This window comes from Diabrotica virgifera, chromosome 10, assembly GCF_917563875.1.
Source record: "Diabrotica virgifera virgifera chromosome 10, PGI_DIABVI_V3a".
Taxonomy (NCBI): Eukaryota; Metazoa; Arthropoda; class Insecta; order Coleoptera; family Chrysomelidae; genus Diabrotica; species Diabrotica virgifera.
In genome coordinates this window covers 79,815,936-79,833,315 of record NC_065452.1, presented here as the reverse complement: position 1 = coordinate 79,833,315, position 17,380 = coordinate 79,815,936, and the positions used below count along the sequence as shown (strand labels likewise).

At 30.9% G+C, this 17,380-nt stretch overlaps 2 protein-coding genes across 2 annotated transcripts; both read left to right on the top strand.

Moving 5' to 3' along the window:
• The first annotated feature begins 6,168 nt into the window (after positions 1–6,168).
• Positions 6,169–14,929, top strand: LOC126893083 (uncharacterized). The gene is made up of 5 exons (XM_050663026.1): positions 6,169–6,194; positions 6,263–6,354; positions 11,980–12,056; positions 13,040–13,261; positions 13,352–14,929. Exons 1-5 carry the CDS (start codon positions 6,169–6,171, stop codon positions 14,927–14,929), a joined length of 1,995 nt encoding a protein of 664 aa, XP_050518983.1.
• A 1,650-nt stretch (positions 14,930–16,579) lies between these two features.
• On the top strand, positions 16,580–17,132 carry LOC126878741 (uncharacterized). Its single transcript, XM_050641610.1, has one exon. The coding sequence runs from the start codon at positions 16,596–16,598 to the stop codon at positions 17,076–17,078; it is 483 nt and encodes a 160-aa protein (XP_050497567.1). The 5' UTR covers positions 16,580–16,595; the 3' UTR covers positions 17,079–17,132.
• Positions 17,133–17,380: the final 248 nt, after the last annotated feature.

The window sequence follows — 17,380 nt, the reverse complement described above, 5'->3', positions numbered from 1 at the left end:
TAACGAATACTGTAAATGATTACTTGTTATATCCGAATACCTATACAAAATACCTATCTACCGAGAAATACGATTCTATATATGATTACCGGTACTCAAATTAATACAAGAGTAACGAAAGTAATCATAGTAATCAAAGTAACGAATACTGTAAATGATTACTTGTTATGTCCGAATACCTGTACAAAATACCTATCTACCGAGAAATACGATTCTATATATGATTACCGGTACTCAAATACAAGAGTAACGAAAGTAATGATAGTAATCAAAGTAACGAATACTGCAAATGATACAAAAGTAACGAAAGTAATCATAGTAATCAAAGTAACGAATACTGTAAATAATACAGAAGTAACGAAAGTAATCATAGTAAGCAAAGTAACGAATACTGTAAATGATTACTTGTTATATCCGAATACCTATACAAAATACCTATCTACCGAGAAATACGATTCTCGATATGATTACCGGTACTCAAATACAAAAGTAACGAAAGTAATCATAGTAATCAAAGTAACGAATACTGTAAATGATACAAAAGTAACGAAAGTAATCATAGTAATCAAAGTAACGAGTACTGTAAATGATACAAAAGTAACGAAAGTAATCATAGTAATCAAAGTAACGAATACTGTAAATGATACAAAAGTAACGAAAGTAATCATAGTAATCAAAGTAACGAGTACTGTAAATGATACAAAAGTAACGAAAGTAATCATAGTAATCAAAGTAACGAATACTGTAAATGATTACTTGTTATATCCGAATACCTACACAAAATACCTATCTACCGAGAAATACTCAATACAAAAGTAATCAAAGTAACGAATACTTTAAATGATTACTTTATTCAAAAGTAACGATTTGTATCGATTACTCGAAAGTAACTATAATCAACATCACTACCAAATACTAGTACGAGAAAAATTTCGGGTCGATTGGAAATCAGTCAAACGAGTGTATGTACAATATATAAGAAAAGCCACTATCATCCGTATAAAACTCAACTACAACAGCATTAGATAGAACAGGAACGTTTAACTTTTCGTTTATAGACTTTAGAATTTGGAGAAGATCCTGATCTTTTTAAGAATTTATTGTGTACAGACGAATCTACCTACTTTTCATAATAATCGTCTAGTTAATAGACATAGCTTTCACTTTATTATGATACAGGAAACAAACATTTTACTGTTGATCGCCAACACCGATGAAGTGTTAATGTTTGGGGCAGTATTCTGAGCGAGTACGTTATCGACCCATATTTTGTTGACGAAAATCTGAATGGAGCAACTTTTTTAAATTTCTTAAAATAAGTTTTTTGGATCCTTCTTAAAACCTTCCACTTAGCGTGCGAACAAACATGTGGCTCCAATTGGACGGAGCTGCTGCTTATTTCTGACGTTATGTTAAGAACAACCTTAACATGAAATTTAGAAATAAATGGATAGATTCGGTCCATATATTTGGCCACCTAGGTCACCAGGATTGACCAAGATGAATTTTTTTAAATGGGGTTATATTAAAAATATTGTAAATGCTACACTTCCTACCCTACTACCTCAGATGATATTTTTATGAAATTAAGAATTTCGAACGTTTTTGCTTCTATAGCACCAGCTATGTAAATAATGTAAACAAATCATTTAAAATCGCTTGTTGTATAAACATTTTGAATGTGTACCTATTACATAAGCGATTAATATCCATGGTGTTCTGTAACTGTAAATTTTGAACACCCTGTAAATAAATGTGTAATAATCAATCATGGGATGCATTAATTATAAGATTATTACCAGACCGTATTGTCATAAAATGACAATGTCATACAATGACATTAATTAACTTCATCTTTTGTTTTAAAATCGATTTACAGATAAAGAATTTAAATATTTGTAAATTACGCAAAAATTATGACACTTAAGTATAGGACATCCATATACCATTCGAAAGAGGTAATTTGTTTAGTATAATTGTTTATTAATATACATGGTGTTCCATTTAAAATAAGCATCATATGACACATTGAATAGTCCAATAATGGAACTGTAAATTTTGAACACCCTGTAGACAAATGTGTAATAATTAATCATGGAATATATTTAACCAATATCAAACTATTTAGATGTAAAAGTAGTATTTTTATAATTTCTTAAATAACTTGAGAATAAGCCTTCTTTTAAAACTTTACATTTTAAGAAAAGTCAGCATAACTCAGAACACTCTGTACATAGGTATAGGGAAGCCTTATGGAACTGTACCTTATTTTTTGCGGACAATTAAAAATGCAATAAAATACAGGGTGTTCCATAAGAAAAAATATAACTTTGATACGCCGCCATTTATTGGCGCACCCTGTATATTCCAAAATAATTTTAAAATGTAGCTTTTATCAACTTACAAACTATTAATTTAAAATTTTTTTTAAATCTTTTACCATTTCGCTGTAATCTTCCGTCCCGTTAGTGGTGACTCACCCTGTATACAGTGCGCTGGAATAAGTGTTACCCCCCCCTTATTAACTTATTTATTTTTAGCACATAAGCAAAACGCTCGGACAGGTCGATTTTTAAAATAAGCATAGTATACTATAGCATCAGTGTTTCGAACTTTACGCGACTCCTCTTCAGGTGATCGGCATAACTTCGAGTTTTTTAAATGGGCAAGTACATCATGTGACACGTCATTTAAAAGCATTTGAAATACTGATTACAAAAATATATAATACTTTAATCCTATTTGAGAGCGTAGGCGCAAAATTTCGGTCGAATTATTTTCAATTGCATTCATTTTTTTCGAATCCTGAGAAAACTAATAAGTCTTTTTTTTAAATATCGAGGGTTTCCCTAAGAACTTCTGTAATGTTTATTTTAATAATTCACAGGGGTGAAAAGAAGAGAAAATTTTGTCTGATTTTTAATTTCAAATATATTATTCAAAAAAACTGTTTGTTTAGTCTAAGGGACTTTCAGCCCTCCGTAATAATTCTGCGTTTGATCTTTTCAAAAATACTTAATACATAGTTTCCTCAGAATTCGAAAAAAATAAATGAGTTTAAATAGAATTTGATCGAAATTTTGCGCCTACGCTCTCAAACAGGAGTAACGTATACAATTTTGTAATCAGCATTTCAAAAGCTTTTAAATGATGTATCACATGATGTTCTTTCCTATTTAGAAAAGTCAAAGTTATGCCTGTCACTTGAAGAGGGATCGCGTAAAGTTCGAAACATTGATGCTATAATATACTATGATTACTTTAAAAATCGACCTGTTCGAGCGTTTTGCTTATGTGCTAAAAATAAATAAGTTAATAAGGGTGTAACACTTATTCCAGCGCACTGTATATAAAAAATTAAAATTTAAATTAATAAACTCAATGTGGTAATACAACTTTTAACATATGTAAATAATATTAAATAAATTAAACAAAAGTCTTCCAACCACAGCAATTTTTAAAAAATTGTGTATTTGTTAATACTAATGCTCACAATAAAAATCGTCAATCTCCACTTTATTATAATATTAACACATAATATAATATAATAATATTATATTACCACAATATAACAGTAGTTCCTTTGAGCTACGACACTTTTAAGCCTGTTTGGATCAATTATTGATTTCACTAATTTGTTTCAATATTTAGGATTAATTTTACTTCATTCTTCTAGAAGAGCATTTTTATATTAATGTCTTATATTTTATATTAATATCTTCTATCTTTTATCTTTTATATTAATATATGTATCTTCTATCTTTTATATTAATATTTTATATTATTATCTTCTTTTATTATTATTATTGTGAATATCATGTTAACGGATCTGAACTCAATAAGGAAAACTAAATTAGGAAATAAATTATTAATTGCATTTAAGTCAGATGATTTTGTCGGTGTTTGAATTACCTACGCTAAATTATATAATAGCCATTGTTTAACAATTTGTGCGGAATGCTTTGAATTGTTATCAATGTAGAAGACAAAACTATCTATAATACCTAACTTCTAGACGCTTTTATTTAAATTTGTTTTCAATATAATATTATGGTAAAATTTGCTCTCGTCAAGAAAGAGCACATGTTTCAATTTTTGCATTTTAATTTTTCCGTTATTTTGACTAATGTAATGTTACTTCCGAGCTTATTATACCTACCATGAAAGTATTCTTTCGTAATATCCGTCGGATGTTTTCAGGATGAACAGTCTTGTTTCAGCACGTTTATACTTCAATAGTATGCTTTAGTGCATTAATTCTTGTATCATTTTTTATAGAAATCCATCGTTCCTTGCTTATAGTTAACTTTTTCGTATTTCTAGCTTAAAATTTATTTGCCACGCTGGTTTCGTGTTTCTATTTTTTTATTATGTACTGCACTGTTGTTCGGCTTCTATTACTTCTAAACATTCACGTTTAATGATGACGTCTACACTATTTGCAGTTATAATAAAGCACTTTTACTTACTAACAACAAAACAAATACATGAAATAGTATCGACTGAGCCTCTTTTGCTTAGGGGAATTCCCCGATATTCCGATTATGACGATGTTTGTTAGTATTAGAATTAACAAATACTCTAATTTTTTAAATTTGGTGTAGTTGAGATTACTTTTTGTTTAATTCCTTTTCATATTATTTACATTAAAAGCTGTGTTTCAGTAACGAGTTTGATTAACATCAAAATAAAGGAATAAGAATAACGACAGTGTTAATAAAACATAAAAAAGAAAAGTATGACTCATAATAATTACATCACTATTAAGTGCTATTACTATTGAAGGCCATGTACGCGAAAAGAAAGTTAAATTTTGTCCTTTTAGGCTTTCTAATTTAAATCACGAGCCCTATTTTATAAATAGATAAAGATAGATACCTACTTAGGATCTGATAAATTTAAGATAACCCCGAAATTATACGAATTTAGTCAAATGCAAACTTGCATAAAATTTTCTATTAAGGTGAGAAAATACAAATATTAGCGTTGCAGTGTCTTATATCTAGCTATTCATAATCATTGTGTATCAGGTTCCGACTACATTATGCGATTAAATGATTGCGATGTTGCCACTACTAAGAGGCGAAGTGAACCGGTGGACATAGCGTATATATCGGAGGCGCCCACTACCTTCGGCTAACGACAGAGTATACGCGTGTAACAAGCTGCGCCTCTGACGCCAGATACGGCGAACTAAAATGTATATCGATAGACGTTAATGACTCGATTTTACCTCTACTTAAAAAATTGGCAAACGCCTTATACAGACGTGTTAACAAATAAATGCACAAGAAACATGACTGTACGTGTTCGCCTCCGATTTCGGAGGCGAACTCGTAAAATCGGAGGCACACTCGAACTAAGGATGTAGCAATCGGAGGTGTATGGGTAGCAAATGCACATATATATATATATATATATATATATATATATATATATATATATGTGCATTTGTATCCTTTTTGCCTCCGCACATACAACAGACGTCCATCGCTCCACCAAAACTAAAGGTAGTATGTGCACATATAATGCATCATTAACCTTATTTTGATGTATAATATAAAGGCAAAGAAAGAAGGGTAAACATTTATTAACCTAATTTTATACAGTTATTTTATTTGTGTAGTTCGTGTTTGCCTCCATACACTGAACGTACTCTATGGCCTCATTTGCATATTTTATATGATGTCGCAAGTGCGGGTCCACCTCTGTAGATGTTGCCAAATTTATCGTGTTATTATCGCGATTGCGACATATGATTCATACTTATACTTAACTTTTTCGTATTTCTAGTTTGGAATTTATTTGCACCCTCTCTTCTAGTCTCTCTGCCTTTTTATTAGGTATACTGTACAGTTCTTCGGTTTCTCTTTATAATCTTCGCAACTTTTTGTTGTATTTAACCTTCTCTGTAATTTTTAATGGTATTGGTATTGATAAAGACTATTAATGCGTAATCGCTTTCGCCCGGTGGTTTCCCGAGTTGTACGACCTTTTTTCGGTGATTAGCAAGCGAATCGAACTCTGTCTCAGTTCAGTTCTCACTTCTCAGTATAGTATGATTAGTTAGCGGTTAGTGTATACACAATTTATCTATTTTAGAAATTAGTTTTGCTTTGTGTGTATAAATTTAAGTGGTATACATTATCTATTCTGACTATCATAAATATGTCAGAACTGCCGGGATTAAAAAGGTAAGTTTAAAAATATTTAATTTTAATTTAGACTATAATTTAAATTATTATTACCTTATTGTCTTCAGTAAATCAAACAATGATGTTATGGCCAACGTACCCCGAACAAGAGGGAGGATTTTATTGGAACTTGCTAATGAGCTACAGGAAAATAAAGAAGGTGAGTTAATTTTTCCCAAAAGATTAATAAACGCGGACAGAAATCCCAATCATTTTAACGATTTATTTATTTTATTCCTTGATTTATTTTGGATACATTGAGTACTATTTATTTATTTTATTCCTTGATTTATTTTGGATACATTGAGTACTTCACATTTTGTTGTAAATATTTTTCCAAAAATATTATTATTTTTTAACTTATATATTATTGTTCAACTTATACAGTGGCTCACGGTAAATATGGTCATTCGTTTGAAATATGTTTATTGCAAAAAATATTACATTATTATATACAGTGCGCTGGAATAAGTGTTACCCCCCCCCCTTATTAACTTATTTATTTTTAGCACATAAGCAAAACTCTCGGACAGGTCGATTTTTAAAATAAGCATAATATACTATAGCATCCATGATACAACGAAATTGAAAATGGTTATTCATTTTTGATTTACATTTACTCTGTGTTGAGTATGAAGGGAACCAGTCTCGTTGGAACTTTACCGCGCTGAGCAGATGTGACGTGAATTGTAAATTGTAGAATTCCCTCATCTTCCTTAGTCTCAGCATCCGTATGGCTTGCAAATTGTAGAAGCCTCGGAGGTGTAACCAGAGAAGGTTCCCATTGTTTTCATTCTGGTGGGATATGTTGTATGCCATTAGAGTGAAAACTTAGTCTTTTGCTAGCAGTTGCCGCTAGGGCATCTATGCCATTTCGTTCGTTGCGATTCGGGACTGCACGCTGGGGTTTGTTTTGGTTGGATCAGGGAGAGCAGCATATGTGCCTCCTGATGAGAGACTAATAAGTTTCGAAACCGGTAGAGGTGCTTGCAGCACTCTCTGATTGGACTGGAATATGGTTCGGCTGTATTTTCGTTTTGCAACGAAATTGAAAATGGTTATTCATTTTTGATTTACATTTACTCTGTGTTGAGTATGAAGGGAACCAGTCTCGTTGGAACTTTACCGCGCTGAGCAGATGTGACGTGAATTGTAAATTGTAGAATTCCCTCATCTTCCTTAGTCTCAGCATCCGTATGGCTTGCAAATTGTAGAAGCCTCGGAGGTGTAACCAGAGAAGGTTCCCATTGTTTTCATTCTGGTGGGATATGTTGTATGCCATTAGAGTGAAAACTTAGTCTTTAACCAGAGAAGGTTCCCATTGTTTTCATTCTGGTGGGATATGTTGTATGCCATTAGAGTGAAAACTTAGTCTAATACAGATTGTCCTTATTGTATCATGTATAGCATCCGTGTTTCGAACTTTACGCGACTCCTCTTCAGGTGATAGGCATAACTTCGAGTTTTTTAAATGGGCAAGTACATCATGTGACACGATATTTAAAAGCATTTTAAATACTGATTACAAAAATTAATAATACTTTAATCCTATTTGAGAGCGTAGGCGCAAAATTTCGGTCGAATTATTTTCAATTGCATTCATTTTTTTCGAATCCTGAGAAAACTAATAAGTCTTTTTTTTTTAAATATCGAGGGTTGAGTTTCCCTAAGAACTTCTGTAATGTTTATTTTAATAAGTCACAGGGGTGAAAAGAAGAGAAAATTTGGTCTGATTTTTAATTTCAAATATATTATTCAAAAAAACTGTTTGTTTAGTTAAGGGACTTTCAGCCCTCCGTAATAATTCTGCGTTTGATCTTTTCAAAAACCCTTATTAGTTTCCTCAGAGTTCGAAAAAAATAAATGCATTTAAATAGAATTTGATCGAAATTTTGCGCCTACGCTCTCAAACAGGAGTAACGTATCATACATTTTTGTAATCAGCATTTCAAAAGCTTTTAAATGAGGTGTCACATCATGTACTTTCCTATTTAAAAAAAAATCAAAGTTATGCCTGTCACTTGAAGAGGAATCGCGTAAAGTTCGAAACATTGATGCTGTAATATACTATGATTACTTTAAAAATCGACCTGTTCGAGCGTTTTGCTTATGTGCTAAAAATAAATAAGTTAATAAGGGTGTAACACTTATTCCAGCGTACTGTATATAGTACATTATTTCACGGTTTTTGCTCTAAATTTTAAAGAACCGTTTGGATTGACATGAAATTTGGCATACGCATAGCTTACATGTCAAAGAAAAAAAGTGATATTGTGCCGATGTTTGCTTTTGCCCTGGGGGTGACTGTCACCCCCTCTTGGGGATGAAAACATATATGTCCAAAATAAGTCCGGAAATGGATAAACTGACTAATTTTAAGTAACTTTTGTTGTATAGAGATTTTTCGCCAAGTCAACACTTTTAGAGATATTTGCGAGTGAATATGTTCATTTTTCAACAAAATAACTACATTTTTAGACGGTTTTTCCCAAATAACTCAAAAAGTAAGTATTTTGTCGAAAAAAAAAAAGTAAAAAAAAATGGTGTACGCGTTAGGTCTCTGGACCTAAATTTTAAATAGAATATTTCGAAGAGAAATATCCAAAAAATTAAGCACTTTTTAATCCATTTTAACTTTTTTAAAGTGTTTACAAAAAGCTTTATTTCTGTTTTTATAGAAAGTTTCTAGCATTAAATTTAAGCAAGTTACGCTCAAAATAAAGTTGGTCCCTTTTGTTTTGGCAAAAAATCGGGAATACCACCCCCTAATTAGCAACATAAATGAAATTAATTGTTACCGCTCCACAAATTATTTTACTTATGTTGTGTTTATATGATCTGTAAGTTTCATCGATTCAAAGTGCTTATTTTTTGAAAAAATTTGGTTTTAAAATAAAATTTTTAAAAATTTTAATTTTGAAAAATATGCTTTTTTTCAAAATAACTTAAAAATTGTTAGAGATACCAAAAATCTCGAAAAACAAAAAAAGTCAGCATTGCTTTTCTGAATATCATGTATTTTTTTGTTTTTCTGTTAGACAAAAATTGATTATGATTTGGTGTTTCTAAATTTGCATACATTCGTGATCAACCCCTCTTAACTACAGCCCTTTCAAAAATAAGGACTTAGAACCGATGAAACTTACAGATCATATAAACAACACATACACGAGTCAAGAAACTTGTGAAGTCGTAACGATTAAGTTCATTTGAGATACTAATTAGGGGGTGATTTTCCCGATGTTTTTACCAAAAAGAAGGGACTAATTTTATTTTGAGCGTTTACTTTTGATGCTAGAAATTTTTTTATAAAACAAAAATGAAGATTTATTCAAACACTTTAAATAAGTTGTAATACGTTTTCCCCGAAATGTGCTTCATTTTTGGTTATTTCACGTTAAAGTATTCCATTTGGAATTTGACGAATATGAATCTATTTTTAATTAGCTATAACTCTGCTTCTACTAGGTACAGAGACGTGATATATACACCATTTTTTTTAATTTTTTACAGGCTATATTTTTGTTAAGTTAAGAGTGTTTTTTTCACAAAATACTTACTATTTGAGTTATTTGCGAAAAACCGTCTAAAAGCGTGGTTATTTTGTTGAAAAAATGAACATATTCACTGGCATATAACTCGAAAAGTATTGACTTGTGAAAAAACTCTATAGAACAAAAGTTACTTAAAATTAGTCAGTTTATCATTTCCGGACTTACTTTGGACGAATATTTTTTCACCCCCAAGAGGGGGTGAAAACCACCCCCGGGGCAAAAGCACATATCGGCACAATATCACTTTTTTTCTTTGACTTGTTAGCTATGTGTATGCCAAATTTCATGTCAATTCAGGCGGTTCTTTAAAATTTAGAAGTTTTTCAATATTTTACCGTTAAAGAACGTACTAGTTAATATAAAAAAATTAAAATTTAAATTAATAAACTCAATGTGGTAATACAACTTTTAACATATTTAAATAATATTAAATAAATTAAACAAAAGTCTTCCAACCACAGCAATTTTTAAAAAGTTGTGTATTTGTTAATACTAATGCTCACAATAAAAATCGTCAATCGCCACTTTATTATAATATTAACACATAATATAACGCTACGACAATTTTAAGCCTGTTTGGATCAATTATTGATTTCACTAATTTGTTTCAATATTTAGCATTAATTTTACTCCATTCTTCTAGAAGAGCATTTTTATATTAATATCTTAGATTTGATATTAATATCTTCTATATATCTTCTATCTTTTATATTAATATTTTATATTAATATCTTCTTTTATTATTATTATTGTGAATATCATGTTAACGGATCTGAACTCAATAAGGAAAACTAAACTAGGAAAAAAATTATTAATTGCATTTAAGTCAGGTGATTTTGTCGGTGTTTGAATTATCTACGCTAAATTATATAATAGCCATTATTTAACAATTTGTGCGGAATGCTTTGAATTGTTATCAATGTAGAAGACAAAACTATCTACGATACCTAATTTCTCGACGCTTTTATTTAAATTTGCTCTCGTCATGAAAGAGCACATGTTTCAATTTTTGTATTTTAATTTTTCCGTTATTTTGACTAATGTAATGTTACTTCCGAGCTTATTATACCTACCATGAAAGTATTCTTTCGTAATATCCGTCGGATGTTTTCAGGATGAACAATCTTGTTTCAGCACGTTTGTACTTCAATAGTACGCTTTGGTGCATTAATTCTTGTATCATTTTTTATTTTTTATAGAAATCCATCGTTCCTTGCTTATAGTTAACTTTTTCGTATTTCTAGCTTAAATTTATTTGCCATGCTGGTTTCGTGTTTCTATTTTTTTTATTATGTACTGCACTGCTGTTAGGCTTCTATTACTTCTAAACATTCACGTTTAATGATGACGTCTACACTATTTGCAGTTATAATAAAGCACTTTTACTTACTAACTACAAAACACTTAACACATACATGAAATAGTATCGACTGAGCCTCTTTTGCTTAGGGCTTAGGGGAATTCCCCGATATTCCGATTATGACGATGTTTGTTAGTATTAGAATTAACAAATACTCTAATTTTTTAAATTTGGTGTAGTTGGGATAACTTTTTGTTTAATTCCTTTTCACATTATTTACATTAAAAGCTGTGTTTCAGCATCGAGTTTATTAATTTTTTAATGTTCTTATTGTGCATACTATATTTTTCACAATAAATATACCTATAATAAACGAATGACGATATGTATTTATTTATTGTGAGCGACTGTATGATTAGGTGATACACACAGTTGTGGTCTAATATAATATCTACGTTTTTGTCGGTTAATTTTTTAATTTTGGACTGTGTGTTTTGGGACATTGTAGACATTACATTTAATTACATTATTATTATTTTAATAATTAAATACATTTAGGTTAACTTCTATAATATATTTTGGAAAGTTTATTTACTTTTAATCAATTATATTATTAATGACTACTGGTATCCATACGAGGCTGCTCCGTGCTCGGTGTAGCAGCTCCACATAGTGGATACGTTGGTGCTCGCCGCTCACCCTCTTCGATTCAACCGGTTTATATGTAGGAGAGCGGATGCCGTAGCGGATGCTCCATTTGAGCAGCTACACCGAGCACGGAACCTCCACGTATGGATACGTACCTTAACGCTTCAACAATCTTATTATTGATGCAGTTACCCCCGCAAACACCGTAATAATTATTAGTTTTGAATATTATAAGAAAGTAGTAAATGACTGAGTTAAAATACCTTAATATTTTTGGATGTAGGTACGAATATCAAAATTATAAGTCAACATCAAGAGCCCGAGACGGAATATTCTGCTGATAGAAAAAATAATGTGTTGGTAAGATGGTTAAAATTCCTTATTTTGTAATATTGTTATATCGTATTGTACAAATGTAAGGAATAAATTCGTTATTACTTAGGCCGGCGAATTATGAGAATAGGGGTCGTGTGATAGCTTACGTGCAAGGTAATTAAGTTCTCTGTTCAGTAATATAAACATAAGCATATCTAATAATTTATACAGGGTGTCCAACAATTTTTTAATTAAATTAATTAACAAAAAGAAGAATTGATGTAATTTACTTCATTCAAAATACATTTTACTGTCGTAAGAAAATAGAAAAAATAATTATTTGACCAATATACTTTGCTTTTCGCTCAAACTCAATGTTCAAACCGCCAAGAGGCAGGTGGGTAGCAGCTTGAACATTGAATTTTTGCGAAAAGCAATGTTTTTTGGGTGTTCTCGCAACAGTAAAATTTATTTTAACTTTAATAAATTACATACATTTTTCTTTTTGTGAAAATTAATTTAATTAAAAAAAACTTTTTTGGACACCCTGTATAAATACTTATGATAATGTTTAAATTAGTGAATAACCTTTCAAATGAGCTAGCACATGACCCCTATTCTCATTTAAAAAATCATCGATCATATGTCTTCACACCTAGGTGGGTGACGTCATTAGTACGGTATATCTATAAATATGTCAAAAAATCATAATTTAAAAATAAAAATCCACCTGTTTCAGGATTTTTCCTTGGTCGATAAGTCGCCGGATTACGCAGTGGTGTAACCAGGATAATCCTAAGGGGGGGGTTACAACTACTTGACGGTCTCTTGGGGGTATGGAATGGTGTTAAGCATATAGAGCTCAAAGTACATCTAAATGGGGGGTTATAACCCCCAAAACCCCCTGATTACGCCTATGGGCTTACGAAATAACGAATCTTTTCCTTTCATTTGCACCATACTGTATAATCAAAAACAGGCTTGGTACACTTCTTATTGTTGACGAGATAATTACGCGTAATTTGTAGGAGTGGGTGAAGTCAAATAATTTTAACGTCTACAAATGTGATGATCCCCAAAACAGTCATTCTGATAACAGCACTGACGAAGACGAATATAATCCATCTCACATACCCAGTTCTTATGTTTCCGATTCCGATAATTTAGTTTCTGATGTTAGTTCAGACATTTTGACAATTCAGGAACCAATAGTCGTTAATAGAAGAGATACTGTTGCACTGGATGAATATGTAAGTAAACATTAAAAAATATTTTACATGTTATTCAAGTTGCGATTAAGAAAGTTATCTGGAATTTATCTATCATCCCTTTCATTTTAGATAGAAGAAAATTCGAATAAAAGGAACAAGAAAAGGACTGTTTGCAAATTTTGTAAGAATAATGTAACAAATTTTGAACGGCATCTAGTTAGACATCATGCCGATAAAAAAGAGGTAAAAGATCTTTCAAATTATTCAACAAGGTCGAAGGAAGACAAAAACATACGAAGAAAAATTTTATCTCTATTGCGATATGAAACTCAATTTGAGGAATTCATAAAGAAGGAGAAAATAGATTCTAATCGATTGCCCTGCGTTTATTGTAAACGTATAGTTGCTGTAAATTACTTACGTCGCCATTACAAAATGTGTGCTACCAAATCCATAAATGAAACTGGCCATAAAATTCAGCATCGTGCTCAATCTCAAACTCTAGTTGCTTGTGCTGATCTTTCTATAAATACAGCTGCTACTTTAAGGCTTAAAAATGAAGTATTTGCAAAAATGAAAGCAGATCAAATTTCATTAGTTGCAAAAAGAGACCCATTAATTCGACATTTTGGGGAAAACTACTTGAAGAAACATAAGCGCGCTCAAATTTCGGTCGCTTGCTCTAATAAAATGAGGGAATGCTCTAGATTATTAATTGAAATGCGCCGACATACCGAGAAGAAAAATTTACCCTTTTTTGAGATATTAAACCCTATGCTCTTTGATACCGTTGTAGCAAGTGCAAGAATAATAAGCGGTTACAACGACGAAACTAAAATCTATAAAGCTCCAAGTTTAGCCATGCATTTGGGAACTACACTAAAGCAAATATGTGATTTGTGTAGTCATTTGTTAATGAAAGATCACCCCGATATTTTTTGTAACGATAAAGACGCAAAACTAAAAGAATTGAAGAGATTTAAGTTGTTAGTGAATAGTCAGTGGAGTTTTGAAATATCATCATTAGCTGTGAAAGATCTTGCGGAAAAAAAGTGGAATAAACCAGTTTTATTACCTCTGACAAAAGATATAATAAAATTTAGAAATCAAATTGTAAACTGCGCAGAAACTAATTTTGAACTCTTACAACAAGATTGGACAAATCAACAAGCTTTTAAGAAAGTAATTGATTCTGCATTATCACTAACTATTCTGTTTAATAGAAGGAAGATAGGAGATGTTCAATATGTAACTATAGATTCATATTTAAAAAATTTCGCATGTGTTGACCAAACAGAGTATTTAGAGCAACTGACTGAATCCGAGAAGCTTTTATCAAATACATACAAGAGAGTTGTAGCTGGCGGAAAAGGTAGTCGACCCATTATTATACTATTTCCAAAAAATGTACAAGCATATATCGACTTAACACTGCAAATTAGAAACAAAACCAACATGCTATCTAAGGAAAATCCGTATCTGTTTTCTTATCCTAACTCTAAATCTCAGTGGGTTAGAGCAGATGTCGTCATCAGACAATTTGCGAATGCAAGTGGCGCAGAAAATCCTGTAGCACTGACGTCTAATCGCTTACGTAAACAAATAGCAACAGTAATGCAACTAATTAATTTATCGAAAGAAGAATACGCTCATTTTGCACAATTTATGGGACACACCGAAAAGACGCACAGGGAATATTACGAGTAAGTTATACTAATTATTGATTTATATGAGTGAAGAGTGCTCGGCAACTAAAGTCGACTTTACACTACATGATTTATCATGTGATTTGTCATATGATTTTTCCCATGACTAGCTGAATGACAATGCTTATGACAAAACGAGCCGTATAAACAATGCAAAATCATATGACAAATCACACAATGTAAACATGTAAATTTCACTCCATGACCAAATCATATGACAAATCACATGATAAATCATGTAATGTAAAGTCGACTTCAGTAATTTAAAAAGATGAATTTGCTAGATTTTTTTCTACTACTAATTCATACTTAAAAATTTCTAATTAAAATAAACAATTTATAAATAATATCGGGTGTTAATTAGAAATTCCATTCAAAGACATTAAGCAAAATGGCGAGTTACAAAAAAGTTTCTACTTTTTACAATAGCAGCAGAATTTTACAATAACGTAACGACAATAATAAGTGCGTTCGCGGGTGCCTGTCGGCTACTAGTCGGCGACAAATTAGAGTCCTTTTCATGAGCATTTTTCAGTGCGTCACAAATGATATAAAAAAAGGTAAGTCCGTGATAATATGCATTTATAACATTTATTCTAACATGACATTTTAGTTAAATCTGACAGTTGTCACATTTTATTTGCAATTTGGAATAAAAACAAATCAATTGTGTTTATTGCACTTATAAAATGGTATTTTCTTTGATTTGTATAGGCTTAAAAATTGTACAGATTATATTCGTAGATATATTATATTTTATAATTCGTAAATATTTTTTTTTCGATTATAGCGCCATCTATCGACAACTAGAATAAATATTATAAATAAATATTATAAAAAGTAATCACAGACGGGCCTTTTTTTCTGTCACATACAATTTAATGCATTAGAAAAAAATTGAAAAACTGTGACGTACTGAAAGATACTGATGAGAAAAAGAATAGCAGCAAAACGCATGCTTACTTTAAAATGATATAAATAATATCGTTAATAGATAAATATGCAAGGTATATTTACCTAGTATAATTTAATAATTAGATATTAATATTAATTAAAAGTAAAATACCTTGTATATTTATCTATAAATATATTTTTATCTATTAATATAACGGTATTATTTATATTAAATGGGGTTAGAAATTGTCGGCGACAATTTGTCCACGGTACCCGCGAACGCACTTATTTAATAATTCGAGTGACAGTTCGTGTCGTATGTGTTTTGTCAGATAACATAGAAATAGCAGTAATAAAGGTAACTATGTTAGTGTCAGACTACGTGGTACTCTGAATAGAAATCCTAACATCCGATATATGGTAAACATTGTTATTTTTAATAATATTTTCCTCTATACTAAAATCACAATCACGATGCATTAGAAATAAACAAACCAAGACACGTTGAATGCTACAAGGAGCACTCCCAAAATAATGATTAACAATGTATATAGGTACATTGTATAAATCCTAAATCATACTTTACAAAGTTTATACATTATAAATTATGATTCGGGAGTGCTCCTCGTAACATTCAAGTATCTTGATTTGTTTATTTCTAGTGCATCTTTATTGTGATTTTGGTATAGTCTGATTACGTCGGTGCGAAATGTGTACTGATTTTTTTCTTTTTCTTGATACTTGCTTGCAGGATTACACAGGACGCTTACCAAATGGCAAAGATGTCAAAAATACTTGTGTTATTTGATAAGGGCCAGGGCCTTCAATATAAAGGAAAGTCATTAGAAGATATTGATATCGATCCTACCAAGGATTTGGTCGAAGCATGTGATAATTCCGATGATGACAGTCTATCTGAGCCACCAAACGATCGACCAGATAATTATGTTAGTGAAGACAGTGAAGCATTGGATAGGGACAATAGCGATAATGAGACAACAACTAAGCGGAAACAGTGCAAGGAGAAAGATTGCAATAGTTCAGGTATTATTAAAAAGAAGGCGAAGAATAACAGAGTACGTTGGACAGAAGAACAGAAAAAATTGGTTAAGTCATATTTTAAAGGGCATATTAAAAAAAGAATTTCACCAAAAAAAGAAGAATGTCAAACATTAATTGATGAACAACCCATCCTATTAAAAAATTTAGATTGGGTTAAAGTAAAAACTTTCGTCTATAATAACTATAGAAAATAATATACAAAATACGAAAGACTAAAACATAGGTACATAAAGTAAAATCTTAAAGGAGCGAATAAGATACATCGAGATAAGATTTTTTATATGAAACTCAAATATTTTAAAAATAATTAAAAAAACAGTAGTATATAACATTTTAGGAAGATTTTTTTTATTATTTGACTATTACTTTCGTATATTAAAATAAAGGCTTGTCTTTATGTGCTTTATTCACTCTTCTACATATGGTAAAGTGTGTATTTGAAAGACGCTGTACACGTACTAGGCGTTTGCGGCAGGTTATTTACCTACCTACTTAT